This window comes from Tachysurus vachellii, chromosome 15 (genome assembly GCF_030014155.1).
Source record: "Tachysurus vachellii isolate PV-2020 chromosome 15, HZAU_Pvac_v1, whole genome shotgun sequence".
In the NCBI taxonomy this organism is placed as follows: domain Eukaryota; kingdom Metazoa; phylum Chordata; class Actinopteri; order Siluriformes; family Bagridae; genus Tachysurus; species Tachysurus vachellii.
The window spans coordinates 17,234,127-17,249,700 of record NC_083474.1 but is presented as its reverse complement, the minus strand read 5'-3'; the positions used below and the strand labels follow the sequence as shown (position 1 = coordinate 17,249,700).

At 42.5% G+C, this 15,574-nt stretch overlaps 1 protein-coding gene across 1 annotated transcript in view; it reads left to right on the top strand.

Annotated features, from left to right (window-relative positions):
- kirrel3l (kirre like nephrin family adhesion molecule 3, like) overlaps positions 1-15,574 on the top strand; it is a 46,800-nt gene that overhangs the window by 12,462 nt on the left and 18,764 nt on the right. Inside the window, exons 2-3 of the mRNA XM_060888468.1 lie at positions 13,419-13,571; positions 14,923-15,072. Of these exons, the coding sequence (XP_060744451.1) occupies positions 13,419-13,571; positions 14,923-15,072 (303 nt within the window). The remainder of the gene's footprint in view (positions 1-13,418; positions 13,572-14,922; positions 15,073-15,574) is intronic.

Below are 15,574 nucleotides of genomic sequence, written 5' to 3'. Positions count from 1 at the left end.
CGACATGTTCTCTAGGCTCTTAATTAAAATCCAATATGCTTCACGCCTGGCGGCCATTGTTCGCTGGCTGTGTTTTTTCATTCTAAAAGCTTTGTTGGCTGCTTAATCTTGCGAGAAGCTACAGGTTGAGAGGTCAAGCCGAGCTTCTGACCACCATTCCTTAAGAGTAGATTCAAAGCCCTCTGTGTTTTTCTTCTGTCTCTCTTTCCTTCCCTTATTTTTCTTCCTTCATTCTCCCTCCTCTGTTCTTTCCTCTTTCTATCCCATTGATTGTTCCAAGCTGATTTCAGGTCTTGCCCCCCTGGAAAGAAAAGGGCTTTTGGATCTAGTTTTAATTAAGGTTTAAAATATGCTTCTTTCTAAAGAAGGAAGAATGAAGAATTGTCAGATGGAGACTGTTTGGGGATTGAGCAGACAAGTGGATGAAGTGAAGCAGAAATAGCAGAAGAAAGACAGAAAAGGTTGTTTTCTCTTTTTTTCCTTGTCTCCTGGGCTATTTTCCCCCTCTTCTATCTCTCCTCCTTCTGTTTTGTGCAGAGATACCCTCTAACCCCATCTATTCCTTCACTTCCACACAGCGAAGTGGGACAGATAAGCAAAAAGGGACTTTTTTCATTATCAATCTATACAGATTGATCTGGACTTCCTGAGATTCAGACCCCATATCCTGTGAAGCCAGTATTGGATCGGCATCGAGCTGCAGGCAGGCAATCTCCAGGTTATACCGGACGTTCTATCTAATGATCAATAGTGGCATCTGATGGGAAAAAGTGTCCTTCCTGCTTTGCCTGTTTATCAAGCAAATGCAATGCAAAAAATTTCACTTTTAGATTATCTGAAAAATTAGAGATAACATGTTACTAGACATAATATGTTATTTCCACAATGTCCTGTTTTCGTTATTCTCATACAAAATAACCAAGGGAGTATTAAATACAGTCTCTCTCACTCTGAATCCCTTCTTTCCTCTAGCTAATGGGTTCATACACGGCCGACCGTGTCCCCTCGACGGATACCCCTAGACGTCCTTGTTAGACACTTAATTAAAAGGCTTATCACAGCGAGACATGCTGAGACACTCCAGCAGGAGCCTGGGCATCAGAGATACAGGCTTCACTGCCCAGCATCCATCTATTTCTGCTGCCTAAGCCTCTGTCCAACTAAACAGTGTGGGTGTGTGAGACAATAGTGAAAAAGATGCATCAACTGAGGAAGAGAACAGGGGAAAGAACATGCTTGTTGTACAGAAAAGGTCTCTAAAAGAAAGATACAGAGTGTTGGGAGGGAACGGTTAAGGGTGTGAAGGTATATTGTATCAGCAATCATATTTCATACTGGATATTAATGTGTGGGTTATGTTTGAAATACTTCCCCAACACACACACACACACACACACACAAACATACACACATGCACACACACAAACACAGTGTCCATTATCTACATGATGGTCCGTTAACTGTCAAAGCTGGTGGTGAAAGAGGGTCACTAAAAAGACTGCTGATGAAGTGTTTAACTTCATGAAAAGCCCAGGCAGACCGAGGTGTTAAATAGGGAGTTTGGAAAAGTGGGAGTTAGACATCCCTCCCACTGCATTCTTGTGCAGGGACGGGCTGAAACCGACTCACAGGAACCATATGTCCACGAAAAAGCAGTCAATGGGCCAAGCCAACTGGAAGGACAAAGGTCTTTTCACCCCATGTGGACTGAGAAACTGTGCAATTCCACGCTGCCAACACACAACACAAGACCAGTCAACAGGAAGATAGAGAAAAGTGAGGAGGAGGGTTGTGGGGAGAGACAGAGAGAGAAAGAGTGAGAGAGAGAGAGAGAGAGAGAGAGAGAGAGAGAGAGAGAGAGAGAGAGAGACAGACTGACGGAGAAAGTCCTTTCTGTCACATTAGCTGAAAACAATCCTGCCTCACAGCCCCAAGGCCCCTTCTACATTCACCCCCATTCCCCATTTCTTCTTCTTCATCTTCCTCTTCTCTGGCTTTCCAAAAGCCCCTGGAGATTTTCTCCAAAGCTCTCCGGCTCTTTCCCTTGGTCAGAGACTCTGCTAATAATGTCACAGCCAAACTGCTGAGATATATAACCGTGGCGCTCACGGAGCAGCTCCTCCTAAGCTCGAGCTGCGGGGTTTTCTCTGGGGAAGCAGCAACGCATTTTTTTTAAAGGCCGCCATAAACTCAGCACCGATCATAAAATAACTGTGGGCTACGATGAATCCCAGAGCGGAAGTGTGCATAGAGGGATAGGGACAGTGACGAAAGGCAGGAACAGAGTTGTTGTGTAGGAGAATGCTGGAGGAAAGCCAAAAAAAAAAACATGGCTAAGTAAAGATGTAGTGAGGACGCAGTGGTTCCTGAAAGTTCATGGAGATCCTGGGGGAGAAATAGATCATGCATGTTTTCTAGCACTGCAACGATTAATATCAGGAGAGGAAAAAAGGTCAAACTTGACTGGAAAAATGCTACAGTATATCATAGTTTCTGGCACGGGTCATGTTTCATACATCACAGCGTTCTGGGTAGCATTCGGTCACCATCACGCCACACTGAACCACATCGTGTGTCAGCGGAGAGAGTGATGGAGTGTCATACTTAAAGGTGGCGTGTGAAGGGAGGACACTGAGTGACCTACAGCGTGTGAAAAGTGAAGTTGTACCTCAAAGATTCGCATTAGCGTCGGCTTGCATTTAGCATAAGGTTACTGACTCAGAAGTTCACTTGTTTTTCTTTCGGAACACCTGCGAGCCATATGGTAGTCAAAGGAGAGTTCGTGACCTGACATTTTACGGGGCGTATCGTCTCCACCTGACCACAAGAAACACAAAACAAACACAACGGATCACGTTCGGGTCTGAATTCTTTCCCCAATGAGGCTGCTTCCACTTTCCTTTATCCTTTATTTCCTCTTCTCTGGACTGCATGTTTAATAATTAATCAATTAATTAGTTCTCTCATTAATCATTTGTTCATTAATCAAGGCTTGACACTTCTAGAGGAAACGGTACATTCTTTAAAAAAAAAAAAAAACGACTCTACATTTCAGCGTAATTACACACTTTTATTAATTAGTGCTAACTTAATGGCGTTTTAGAATTCTTTTTTTTTTTTCACAACGCAATCAGAATGTATGGATGATTTTTCCTCTATTACTCTAATTTCTTTTAGTCAACACATCATTTACAGAACATTTCAACTCTGTAAAAAAAAATAGGTCTTATAAACAAATGGTTTTAATTAAAAACTATTTTGCATTTTCTCCCGGTTTTTCCCAGACACGATCACCTTGAGGGAAGAAAAGAGCCGACGTTGTGGTAGATGCAAAAGAAAACTCAAGCATTGATTAATTTGTGACTGCTTGAAGGATGCCTAGACTTGTGTTGCGTTGGCCGTTTAGCAGCCCATGGATTCTGCTTGCCATCTCAGGCGCACTTTTGTTTGATTTGATGCTTCCCGACTAGGATTTAAGCTTCCTCCACAGTGGTGGGCTGAAGGACAATGTTAAATGAGTAAAGAGTCCAACAAGGAGCACTTATGGATTACAGGCTTTCTGCATGGTGAATACAAGTTCTCGTCCTAACGTTTTCTATTTTTTTTATATGGAGTATAAGAGAACACATTATTAAAACAACATAAATCTACATTGATTAAAAAAAACAAAAACACTTTAATGAATATTGAATGCTATGAAAATTTGTATGCCAGGTAAAAAAAACAGAAATACTTATGAAATACTACACATTCTTAAAGCTGAGTGTCTACTTTCATATGAGACATTCAGTTTCATTGTTTATTGTTATGTGTCAAAGAAATTGAATTCTGAAGGAAAAAAGGAGAAAATTCCATATTCATTCATTTATTAAAAATAAATGAATAACAAATCAAAATAACAATAATGACAGAGCAGACGAAGAACATGATTAATTGTAAAATACACTTTTTTTCAGTTGTGGAGAGCCACAGGGGTCTCTATTGGGCTCAATTAGGAATCGCAGGCCACAAATCCTAACACTAAATTAATTGACGCTTCAGGGCTAAGAGCCTGACGTGCTGCGTGACTCTGTGTAAGCTGCGAATTCTATCATTTTCTTTCACTATTCCTTTAAGAAGAAGCGAGATCGACTTAGGGCTCCGTTATAACATGCTCTTTCTATCGTCTTTATGGATTTTTAATCGCCTTGTCTTATTTATCGTGCTGTGGATTTCTCCTCACCCGTTGTTTACCCCGATGCCTCTATCCAAGGAACAGATCGGGGATTTTTATATATTTTTTTTTCTTCTCCATTTCCCTTATTCATTTTATTTTCTTCACTCTGCAACACGCAACATCCATCTCACGTCCAAAGTAGACGCTGCTCTGGGTTTTGGAATCGCAGGGCAGACACGTTTATGCAAACAGAGCACAGAGCTAATGATCTAAAGGCGCTGTAAATCATACTGAAAGACTCTCACCAAGCAGAGAAAGAGAGCCAGAGAGAGAGAGAGAGAGAGAGAGAGAGAGCTTCAGCAGTCTTGTCCGGATTGCACCAGGGGGCACGAAGTGACAAGACGGGCTCAATCTACATCTTGTCAAGACAGCTGGATGATATGTACAGACAATCTTTTCCTCCTCCTCCTTTCCACTCCTCCTTTAGACTGTCTTATTTATGTATTTTATTTCTGTGCTGGGATCAGCTGTAAGAGATGCTGCTTTGCTCTAAAAGTGGATGAGAGGAGAGATGTGAGCCATGGGATAATATCTTTAGGCAACATTTTGATGGTGCGACTCATGAGAAACGTATCAGACAGTACACACTAATTGTACGCATGAACGTGATGTTTATAAGAGCAGTAAATTAAGGAGTAAAAACACTCAGCAGCATGTTGTGATAGAAAAATTAAACTAATTTAAAAAATAATAAATAACACTAAATAAGTCACAAGTGACTGTACTTTAAAGTTGATTATTTTCCAAAATCAGCGTGTTTTATTCCTCGTAGACGACAACAATCGTGAACTCGAACGATGAATATTAATAAATAAAAAAACACACCGTTATTATCCATTTCCTGTAATGTTTCATCAACAACCTACGAAACACGCATGCGGTTGTGTCCTCTGAGTCTGATGTGGAGCAGGATGGATGACTGACGGTGTGACGACATAATTGGAACAGTGTCGCGACAGGAACGAGAAAGAGATAGACACAGAGAGGGGACAAACCCAAGGGTGACAGTCCTGCTGCTGAGGAACAGTGATTAGAGCTCCATCAAAGTGTCTTAGTTTGAGTCCTCAATCTGTCAGGGACCCGTCCTACGGCTTTAAACCTCCAGCGGTGATGTGGGCGTGTCCGGATGTCCGTTAGTCCATGTGATCCTTTCCTGCTCTCCTTGATTGCCCCCTTCATCTCTCTCTGTCTCTCTCTCTCTCTCCTCCATGTCCATCTTCTCAGACTGACAGTCCCACTCTGTTCCTTGTAATTTCCAAGGCCATAGTTAGACAAACTGGAATGAGAGATAGAAAGAATTAAAGAGGGGAGGGATGAAAAACAGAAGACAAGTACAGAAAAGTAAAATGCATGGCGAAGGCAGATTAGTCACACTGTAGATAAGTCTGAAAAGGAGCCCTGGGAGGTATTCAGTGGGAGAAAAATGTATTGTGGAAGTACACCACAGTGGGTTAGCTCCAAAAATATAGAGGGTGGAGGGAGGTGTGCAGATGGATGGGTGAATAAATAGAAGGTGGATTGAAGGAATTGAGGAATTGTAAAAAGGCTTGTGATTGGTGCCAGGAAACCAACAAAGAAGAGAAGCGTGAAAGAGTGGCTAGGAGGATTAAACTCCTGTGCTTACAGTCCTCAAAATGCTGTTAGACTGCAATTTAGACATAAAGTGACAGAAATGGAGGAGGAGGAGGAGGAGGAGGAGGAGGAAGAGAGCATAAGAAAGGCAAGGGAGAAATAAGAAGTGAGAGCTGCGGACAGAAAGCAGAGGATAGAAAGGGATGTCGTGTGCCAGGTAGGGAGAGGGCACAAGTAGACACAGGTGGCTTGTTTAGACTGCTGCAGTAAACACAAGTCTCTTGCTTATGAGATCCAGTGCACTCTTCACCAAAGGCCCTAACAAATGCTTTTTTATATCGCTGCTTAACACACACTCCACCCGGCCACCCACGCGCACACGCACACACTCCCACAATGAGACTGAGACAAAAGGGCTTTCCACGGCGAAACAAAAGGATAATAATTCCCCAGTGCGAAATTGAGCTCACTCTCTCCAGCTCGGCTTTAGCGGCCTTATCTAAAGCAGACACAATTCATCGCTTTTAGGCAGCGCAGCCTGCTTATTTTCCAGCAAGCTATTTTTTTAATTTGCTCTCTGCTCTCCCTCCCTTATGCACATCCATCCATCTCACTCTCTATCTATCCGTCCACAGAAATGAGACCAGAGGCCGAATGAGGGAGCGGGTCAGCTGAAAGCGAGGGTCTGCAGGGCAGCATTTGCTGCTCTTTTAGCACATTGTTGAATTATCTGTGTGAGCAGTGGGCAGAGGCAGGGCGCGTTCTTCTGAGAGCATGGCGGATAAGTGTAATGGATATAAGGTTGGGTCAGCCTCTCTGGCTAACCACACCATTAGAGCTCACAGCACTCAGGGTGGCCATGTTGTATGTGTGTGTCTACAGTGTATGTATGTGTGTGCGTGTGTTGAGTTGCTGCCTGAAGTCTTTTTTCAAACAGTCTTTAAAAGCCAGGAGAGCAGGGAGTGAGTGGGTGTCAGGGTATTCGAACCTGACACTAGTGACTTATAAATGGGGCAGGACTTGGATGGAGCTTTGATTGACACATCCTAATCTCATACAAAAATTAATTAACTTTACTAACAACAGCCAGCTGAACTGGTTGAACAGCCAAGTGACTGCTTACTGAAACCAAAGAGCATGTTCATTCATCTTCTACCGCTTACCTCGGGTCACGGGGAGCCTGTGCCTACCTCAGGCGTCATCGGGCATCAAGGCAGGATACACCCTGGACAGAGTGCCAACCCATCGCAGGGCACACACACACTCTCATTCACTCACGCAATCACACACTACGGACAATTTTCCAGAGATGCCAATCAACCTACCATGCATGTCTTTGGACCGGGGGAGGAAACCGGAGTACCCGGAGGAAACCCCCGAGGCACGGAGAGAACATGCAAACTCCACACACACAAGGCGGAGGCGGGAATCGGACCCCCAACCCTGGAGGTGTGAGGCGAACGTGCTAACCACTAAGCCACCGTGACCCCCAAAGAGCATGTTAAAAAACACTATTTTGGATTATAATATTAGAGGAAATTTTTACTCAATAATAGTTGCATTTAATATTGTGTAACATTTGTGAGAAGCTAGTAGCAATAAATCCTTGTTCCATCAACATTCTCTAATTTGGATGAATGGTAAAATTAGAGGAAGAGGTAGGACAAAAATGTACCTACCTCTTCCTGGAACAGTTAAACTAGCAATTTTTCGCCATTTGTTTTAGTATTTGAAAAAAAAGTTTTAGCCTGATAGTATCCTAAGTCTGTGACCTAGTGAACCAGTGTTGATGTATTCGACTTGAATGCCGTAAATGTAAATGTTCTGTCCATTATATGCTCTAAGCTCCACCCCTTTTTGTGGTGCATGATCGGACAGATAGGTCCAAACACTGAGCATTACCTTATTGGCAATTAAAGTCTGTCTGTTTACTTTTACAGAAACGCAGATTTTTGATCCATATATGAGTTGTTGCTCTTATTAAATAAGTAGTGTGTTGTTTTTTTAATATAATAGTGAAGTATCAGGAAATGCCGATTGACAGGCACAGAGTACTGTGTCTATAACTGTCGTAATCTTGGTGCATCGCACATAACTTTAGGAAATTTTGAAAAACACAGTTGAACACACATATATATATACATATGTACATATGTCGCAGGAGTAGTTATGATTGAGGTCTATTTTCGAATTGGGTGACTTGTTTAAAACTGCACACAGCTGGTGGTGATGACGCGTTCAGAAGACAGCACAGTGATGAAGAACATAAACACAGGGCACAACATAGCACCGAATAAGGTCAGACCCTGAGATGAATATTCTGATTTACAGCAGACTGAATAGAGCAGGTACCAGCCAACAGTTTACATTACTGCCACACACACACACACAAACACACACATGCACCAAGTCTCTCTTTCTGTGCAGTCTCTGGTGACAGTAGCCAGAGAGGGCTCATTGCTAACATCTGTCCATTCATTTTGCTCTCAGCGAGTCCTCAGATGGACCCTGGGCTCTAAAAACAGCATGGAAGAAGAAGAGCGAAGCTGTTTAATATGGCATGTTCTCGTCCACTGCTGCACTTAACTTGGGCCGTGTGTGTGACTAAAAAAGCAAAGTCACAAGTCAAAGTAGCTGGTAAATGTGCCCTGCAATCCCCACAGCATGTCTGCCCTATTTACGACACAACACAACCCCCTACTGCATGCACACACACACACACACACACACACACACACACACACACACAAGTACATGTGCTCTGCCCTGCTGCCATCCAGGCCTATGAAATGATCTTTTTTGAAAAATCCGGATTAAAGTCTGACAGGCCAAGTGAGTTTTGACCTTGTTACTAGAGGGAGGGGAACAAACACCCACACAAACACACACACACACACACACACACACACACACACACACACACACGGGAGACTGTCCCATAGACGCTATGACTTTCTGTCCTTTTGTAATGTCCTCTTTTGACACCCTTAAAATGTGCTATAGGGACTTTTACGATGCTATAGGGAACGTAGCATTATCTATTTTGATTTTTGAGCAGGTAACACTAATGCTAAAAAGTTCCATGTTGTAGCTCTGAGGGATAAAAAAAGATACTATTATTCATTTTAACTGTGAAAAAAAAAAACAAAGAGGTAAGATGTTTCACAGTCTAAACGTCTGAACTGACAGCAACTAGCATGAAAACATTTAGCATGTTAACGATATGTCAGATTTATGCTAACAAACACTCTGATTTCTTCATGCTAGTCACTTCGACGATGCCTACTTCCAAATTGTGCTAGCAAGTTTATAGTTTAATTAAGATTCGTAAGAATATGATATAGCTGAATGCTAAGTAAATGTGTCAAATAAGATGGCTTAGCTAATTAGAATTTAGAATGTTAGAACATGGTTTAGCTAAATGCTAAGAAAAAAGTGTTAGAATGTGGTTTAGCTAAATGCTAAGTGAAAAGTGTTTGAATGTGATTTAGCTAAATGCTAAGAGAAAAGGGTTGGAAATTGGTTTCACTAAATGATAAGAGAAAAGTTTTAGCATCTGGTTTAACTAAATGCTAAGTGAAATTTCTGTGTTCAAGGTAAGCCCTCAGAGAAATCTTTAAATCGTCATGTTAGCATAATTCTGACGTGTTTGTATTCGGGTGAACATGTTCTTTCATGCGAACGCAAAGGAGATTGATTTCACCTCGCGCGCGTGTCGTCCTCACGTCTTACTAGACGTTGTTAAGCCTCACGGAGCTCTGGAACCTGTGGGTTATCAAAATGTTGCACCGTACCTTTCTAACCTCGGCCGTCTCTCGCTCTTTCATCATGTTCTTCCTTGTCAGGAGCGCTCTCGTGTAATTAAGCTGCTAAACCAGCGTCTAAGAATTGGGTAATTCAGCAAAGAGGAATTATTCCAATTTGAAATGAGTCATTAACCAGCAGTGATGTGTTGTCAGGCTTTTTCCAGAAAATAGACTTGGATTGCAGTGAATCACTCCTACGGTGCGAGCTTCTGCGTCTTCTGATGTATGTGCATATTACAGGATTTACATTTTTGGACTGCTGTCACGCTGGATCAGTTGACATGTCTGTGTCTGGTGTTTATATTTTGAGCTTGGCATATGCATCATCCTGGCTCGGAGAAGATGTGAGCCTGTTGGAGTGCTCAGTGTGAGAGATAATATGTATGCGTACTTATTAATGGGATGTGGTGATTACTCAAAAGGAAGCGAGTCAATGTGTGAATTCCGTTCAAAGCCCGGGCCGCTGTGATGAATTATCGCAAGCCGTAAACGTTTAGATGGAGCAACGTGCTTTAAATTGCAACCGATGCTTATACAGTGCTGGATTCAACACACACACACACTCCCAAAAGCACAGAACAATTAGAGAGTCCACGAAAAGACTCAATAAAAAAAATTTAAAAAGTGAAGCGAATGTCAAGGTGGGAGAAGAGGAGAGGAAATTATGTGGTTTTTTTAAAGAAAGCTTCAAAAATGCATGAGCACAGCTGATTTAGGTCTGTATGGAAGCACCAATAGGTAATCTTCAAATATTCTGTTCAGCGCGCACACACACACACACACACACACACACACACACCTTTAGTTGGGAGAATAACTTTCACCATTGCATTACTGAGAGCTCTCTCTCTCTCTCTCTCTCTCTCTCTCCCTCCCCTATTGATCAAGAGGACTTGTTCAAATATGTGCACCACCAGCTCTAACCAGAGAGAGAGAGAGAGAGAGAGAGAGAGAGAGAGAGAGAGAAGGAGAGATATGCCTTCATGTGTGTGTCAGACTGAAATACAAAGAAACCAAAAGAGACAGATAGTGTGTGACTGAAAATGGAAAGACAACGAAAAGAAAGACAGAGATGGAAGTATAGCGGTATGCGTGTGGTGACGGTAGTGAAGGGGAGGGGGCTGGGGGGGGCAGTCTTTGCAGCATCCTTCGATAGAGTGGATAATTGAGTGCGACCCAAACACTGTCAGCTAAGCTCGGAAGCCCCTTTTCACCGGTGAGAAAAAGAAGCTGCGGGAATGATTGAGTGAAAGAAAGCGAGTGAAAAAAAAGCTAGATGGAGAGAGAATGGGGAGAAAATCCCGTTCTCCCTAGAGGGGCGGGGGAAGCCGCTATTGAAAAGCTATTAAACTTGCATTTAGCAGGATTGATTGGAAATGAAGAGGCCTATTAAAAGCGAGGGACAGGAGGACAATGGCTCAGCTCTGGACGCCGTATGTTGCCCTGATTTCACCCCCTTTCACCCCTCATTCCCTCTGTTTAAACACCCCAGCCCCAAAGCTAGAGGTTTGAGTGGGCTTAGGGCAGAGTGAATGGGCCTGGCTTTATTCTCCAGTCTACTATTTAACCACACAGTTAAAAAAAGAGGGAGGGAGAGAAATAACAAAACCAGGGGGAAGGCCGTTTTCTTTTAAGTGCTCCAAGACCACCCCTCACCCCTCATTCTCATCCCACCACCTCCACCACCCACCTCTTTTAAACTTCTGAAGCTTAAACTCTCTGTGCCTCTGAATGGATTTGTTACCTCCGGCTGGTTGCCAGCTTTCTGGATCCGGTAGGGGTTTGGGAGCTCCAGCGATGAGAAACTCACAGTGAGGGAACAGCCATATTGACACTCTGTGTGGGTTTGCTGTATGTCAGGGTTAGAAAGACTGGGGAAGCAAATAAAAGTCTTACGATGAGAAAACTCAGTAACTAGCATTTTGGGTGAAATTAAACTTTTTGGAAAAAAAAACCTTTAAGATATTTTATCTTCTGAAAAACTAATGAGCTGCTTTCAGCTAAATCATTTATGTAAATAACCAAATATGATTGAATAAACCACATCAGAAGTTGAGTTGGTTCAGGGTTCATGGTTCATGAGTACAGCCAGGTCTATTTTATTTTTAAAAAAAATTCATAAGCTATTCGCTTTGGTCTGCTAAAATGCTTCCAAGTCCGCGCCATTCGGCGACCCCTGAAATAATATGCTCCGTTTGCCTTCAGGCATAAAATGTGCTATTAATGGATTCTTTAGATGTTAATAGATCGAACTTTCTGAAATGTCTATCTAGGTCCATCTCAGAAAATCAGAAATGAAAATCCTCTCTTATAGGTATAGATCCTGTATAGAAACTTTTTCCTTTAAGCTTTTAAAAATACAGGTTCAAGGAAGAACCGAAAAGGGTTTTTTTTTTTTTTTGGTTCCTCAAAGAACATTCCATTATATGGTTCGTTTTTTTCTTAGCGCCATAAAGAACATATTTATAGTCTTTTTTCACAATAAGGAACCTTTGGTGCAAAGAGAACTTCCCAGAGATGTTAAAGGTTCTTCATATAATCGTGCACCCTGACAAAGAAGCATATAAAAACCTTTAGTTTTAAAGGTTGAGAAATTAGTAATTAGCAAACAGGAATTAGTTTCTTAAACATATAAGAATGTGATGATGCTGGAGGATTGAGAAGAACTTGAATTTGAGTTAGGGTTAGGGTTGGATCTGAGGATCTGAAGATCATGAGCAGTACAGTTAGGAGTGAAAGCAGGTGCTTCTCCTTCCTACCCTATTTCTTTCCTTCACCCTACTCTCTTTCTTTCTCTCACTGTTTTTGTACACAACCGATGGCCCTCGTGGGATTGCAAGCACTGCTTTGATTGTTTAACATCTCTTTCTACAAAAGGCAAACCACCCCCATTTACAAAGCAAGCTATGGCCAGGGTGACAGATTCCACAGCTCAGTATGGCCCCAGTCTCTCCATCAGTTGGCCATATGGGCAGAGGAAAGAGTTAAATAAGTCATGAACAGCTGACACCCAGCCTCCTCGATTCAGCACGGGAAACCAAAAAATCCAGGAGAGAATGATGCAACATTAACCATGCTAGCATCAACTAGATAGCCCCCTGTAGAACTTGCCACTTCATAATGATATACGACAGGCTTTAGCGGCTTCGCTTATATCCTCCAGGCAGTCGTTTCCACAAGGCAAACCGATGCAAGCTGGGTAAAAAGGCCATCCCCCCTCTCCTCCTCCTCCTCCTCCACCTCCTCGTCCACCTCATCCTCGTCGACCTCCTCCTGTATTGCGAACCTTGCGTAATGCTAGTCTTTCGGCTGATGCGTTTCGTTGATGCTAATGCTAGCACAGTACTGGTGACAGTAGAGTGCGAGTGGTGAAGTGAGAATACAGATGGGCCGGTGTAGGTTTTTTGCTGATTCTGCTCTAAAATTGTAACGCGCTCTGTGCCTGCTTGTCCCTCTCCTCCTGTAAAATCACTGACCTCAAAGTGCAGGTGCAAGTAGCATGACAGATAGTCCATCATGCTGAAGCTAGAGTATCGGCATAGCTTTCCCATGGTGCAACCAGCACCAAGCAGGCTCATCTAAAAGACAGAATCAGTGAAGCAGGCAGGACAAGAGAGGGAAAAAAAAACTCAGAGCAACAGCGTTATGATGTTATTGAACCTTTTGTGCAAGAATGCAGTCATAGACCTGGAGTTAAAATTGGTTTAAATAGTAAGTTATATGTTGATGTTTATTTATTTATTTATTTTTTTGATTATTTGTGAAATTTTCTAAAATATCTTTTAATATCAGTTACTAAACAAATGTATCCGTTGCTCCGACAGCCACCGAAGCCGCCTACTTTTCCCAGCAGCCCCAGGACCAGGTGGTGATGGCCGGCCAATCGGTGACGCTTCCGTGTGTCATCGTGGGATATCGAGGCATGGTCCAGTGGACCAAAGACGGCCTAGCACTTGGTGGAGAGCGAGATTTACCCGGTAAGAGCCTTAGACGTTGCAGCCGTCGCTAACAGGAATATTGAGTGTAAATTGATACGACTGTATTCCATAATAAGTCATTGTGAAATACTATACGACAATGTTATTGAATTCTGGATTCTGATTAGTCAGAAGGTGTCTTCTATAACAGCACGGCTCTGAGAGCGGGTTCGGCTCTAACCTGTAACTCTAGCCACAAGTTTATATTAATCTGCTCCGTATGTTCTATGTTATTATTTCTATAAGCATCAGCTTTCACAAGGAATACAGTGGTACAGCAGGAGCTTTGTATATCCAGAGCTACAGATTCACAAAGAAAACAATGGAGTTGTTGATCTAGTAAAGATCGAGACATTCCTATCATATATACACATTATTACGCATATATACACATTATTACACATATATACACATTATTACACATATATACACATTATTACACATAAGAATTCTTCAGTGTCAGCGCTTCGTAACTGGAAGTTCACCAACATGGCAAGGACCTTTTGACTTTTTGTTTTGTTTTGTTTTGTTTTTTTTAACACGACAGAGTTACCTGACTGAGTTTTATTTTATTAGGTGACTCACAAAAAAAAATCTCTCACTGATGATCCAGAACATTAACATCACTACGTTTAAGCATAACTAGATAAAATAAATAAATAAAACGCAATAATGCTGTGGTATAAGGCGAATGAAATACTTCAGGGTGTGCTGTTATTGGAAAGTAATCAGTGTTGGGGTGTTAACAGCAGCTCTGCTTTACGTCGCAACACTGATTAATATTTCTCTATGAAACTGACCTCGGTTGTGTTTTATTCCATAAGATAGCTGATAGATATGTACACACACACACACACACACACACACACACACACACACACACACATGACCACCAATTTTTTACATGCTACACTCTACATTATAACAAACCATTTCTAAAAATCAGGTCTGTTCCATCATTATCCTGATCCTTCCAATTACACAAACCTCAGTAGAGATGTAACAGGTAAATGGCATTGTCCAGCATCTCAGTGTATATATGCGTATCAGAGAGACTATTGCCACTGGCCCCTTTCGGTGTGTTGCTGCTTTAGGAAAACAAAAGGCGAACCAACCGCATATAGCACAAACAAGCGTTTAATTTGTCTAATCATCTCAGCTGTCTGGTCGCAGCAAGGTGGAGAATCAATTGCTGAGCGCTGACATTTAAAGACTTCACAGTGTGTGGAGCTGATAGTGTCTCTGCGGCGATGAAACCCTGGCCCTGCACTGGTTTCTTGTGTATGTGTGTGTTGTGACACATCCCTTATCTCAGACAGTGTTGTGTGTTTTGTTTTTTTTTTTGTGCCAGGTTGGGCACGTTACTCCCTGATGGGAGATCCACTATCAGGGGAGCACAGCTTGGTGATCGAATCAGCAGAGCTGGCTGATGATGCCGTGTACGAGTGCCAGGCCACGCAAGCAGCACTGCGATCACACCGAGCCAAACTCACCGTCCTGGGTAAGAACCGCACGCATGTGTGTGTGTGTGTGTGTGTGTATTTGTGAGACAGACAGAGAGAGAGAGAGAGAGAGAGAGAGGAGCTCTCCACAGTACACCTCTCTCACAACTGATTATTAACTGTAAGAGGAATTACTGCTTCCCTCATACTAGCCAATTTCATTAGCAGCGTTTTAAATACTGCCTGAAATGTGTAACGCTGCAACTTTGTGTTTCTCCTGAATAAACACTTCCTCGCGTCAAGCCAATAACTCATGGTTCATAATTTATTTGCAATTTTAAATCATACCCTGGCAGTATTTCTTTTTTCAAAACCAAGCAAAACTGAGTTGATGTTGGCGTGAAAGAAAAATCTCTCTCTCTCTCTCTCTCTCTCTCCCTCTCCCTCTTTCTCTCTCTCTCTCTCTCTCTCTCTCCCTCTCTCTCCCTATCTCTCTCTCTCTCTCTCTCTCTCTCCCGCTCTCTCTCTCTCTTGCTCTCTCCCTCTCTCTCCCTATCTCTC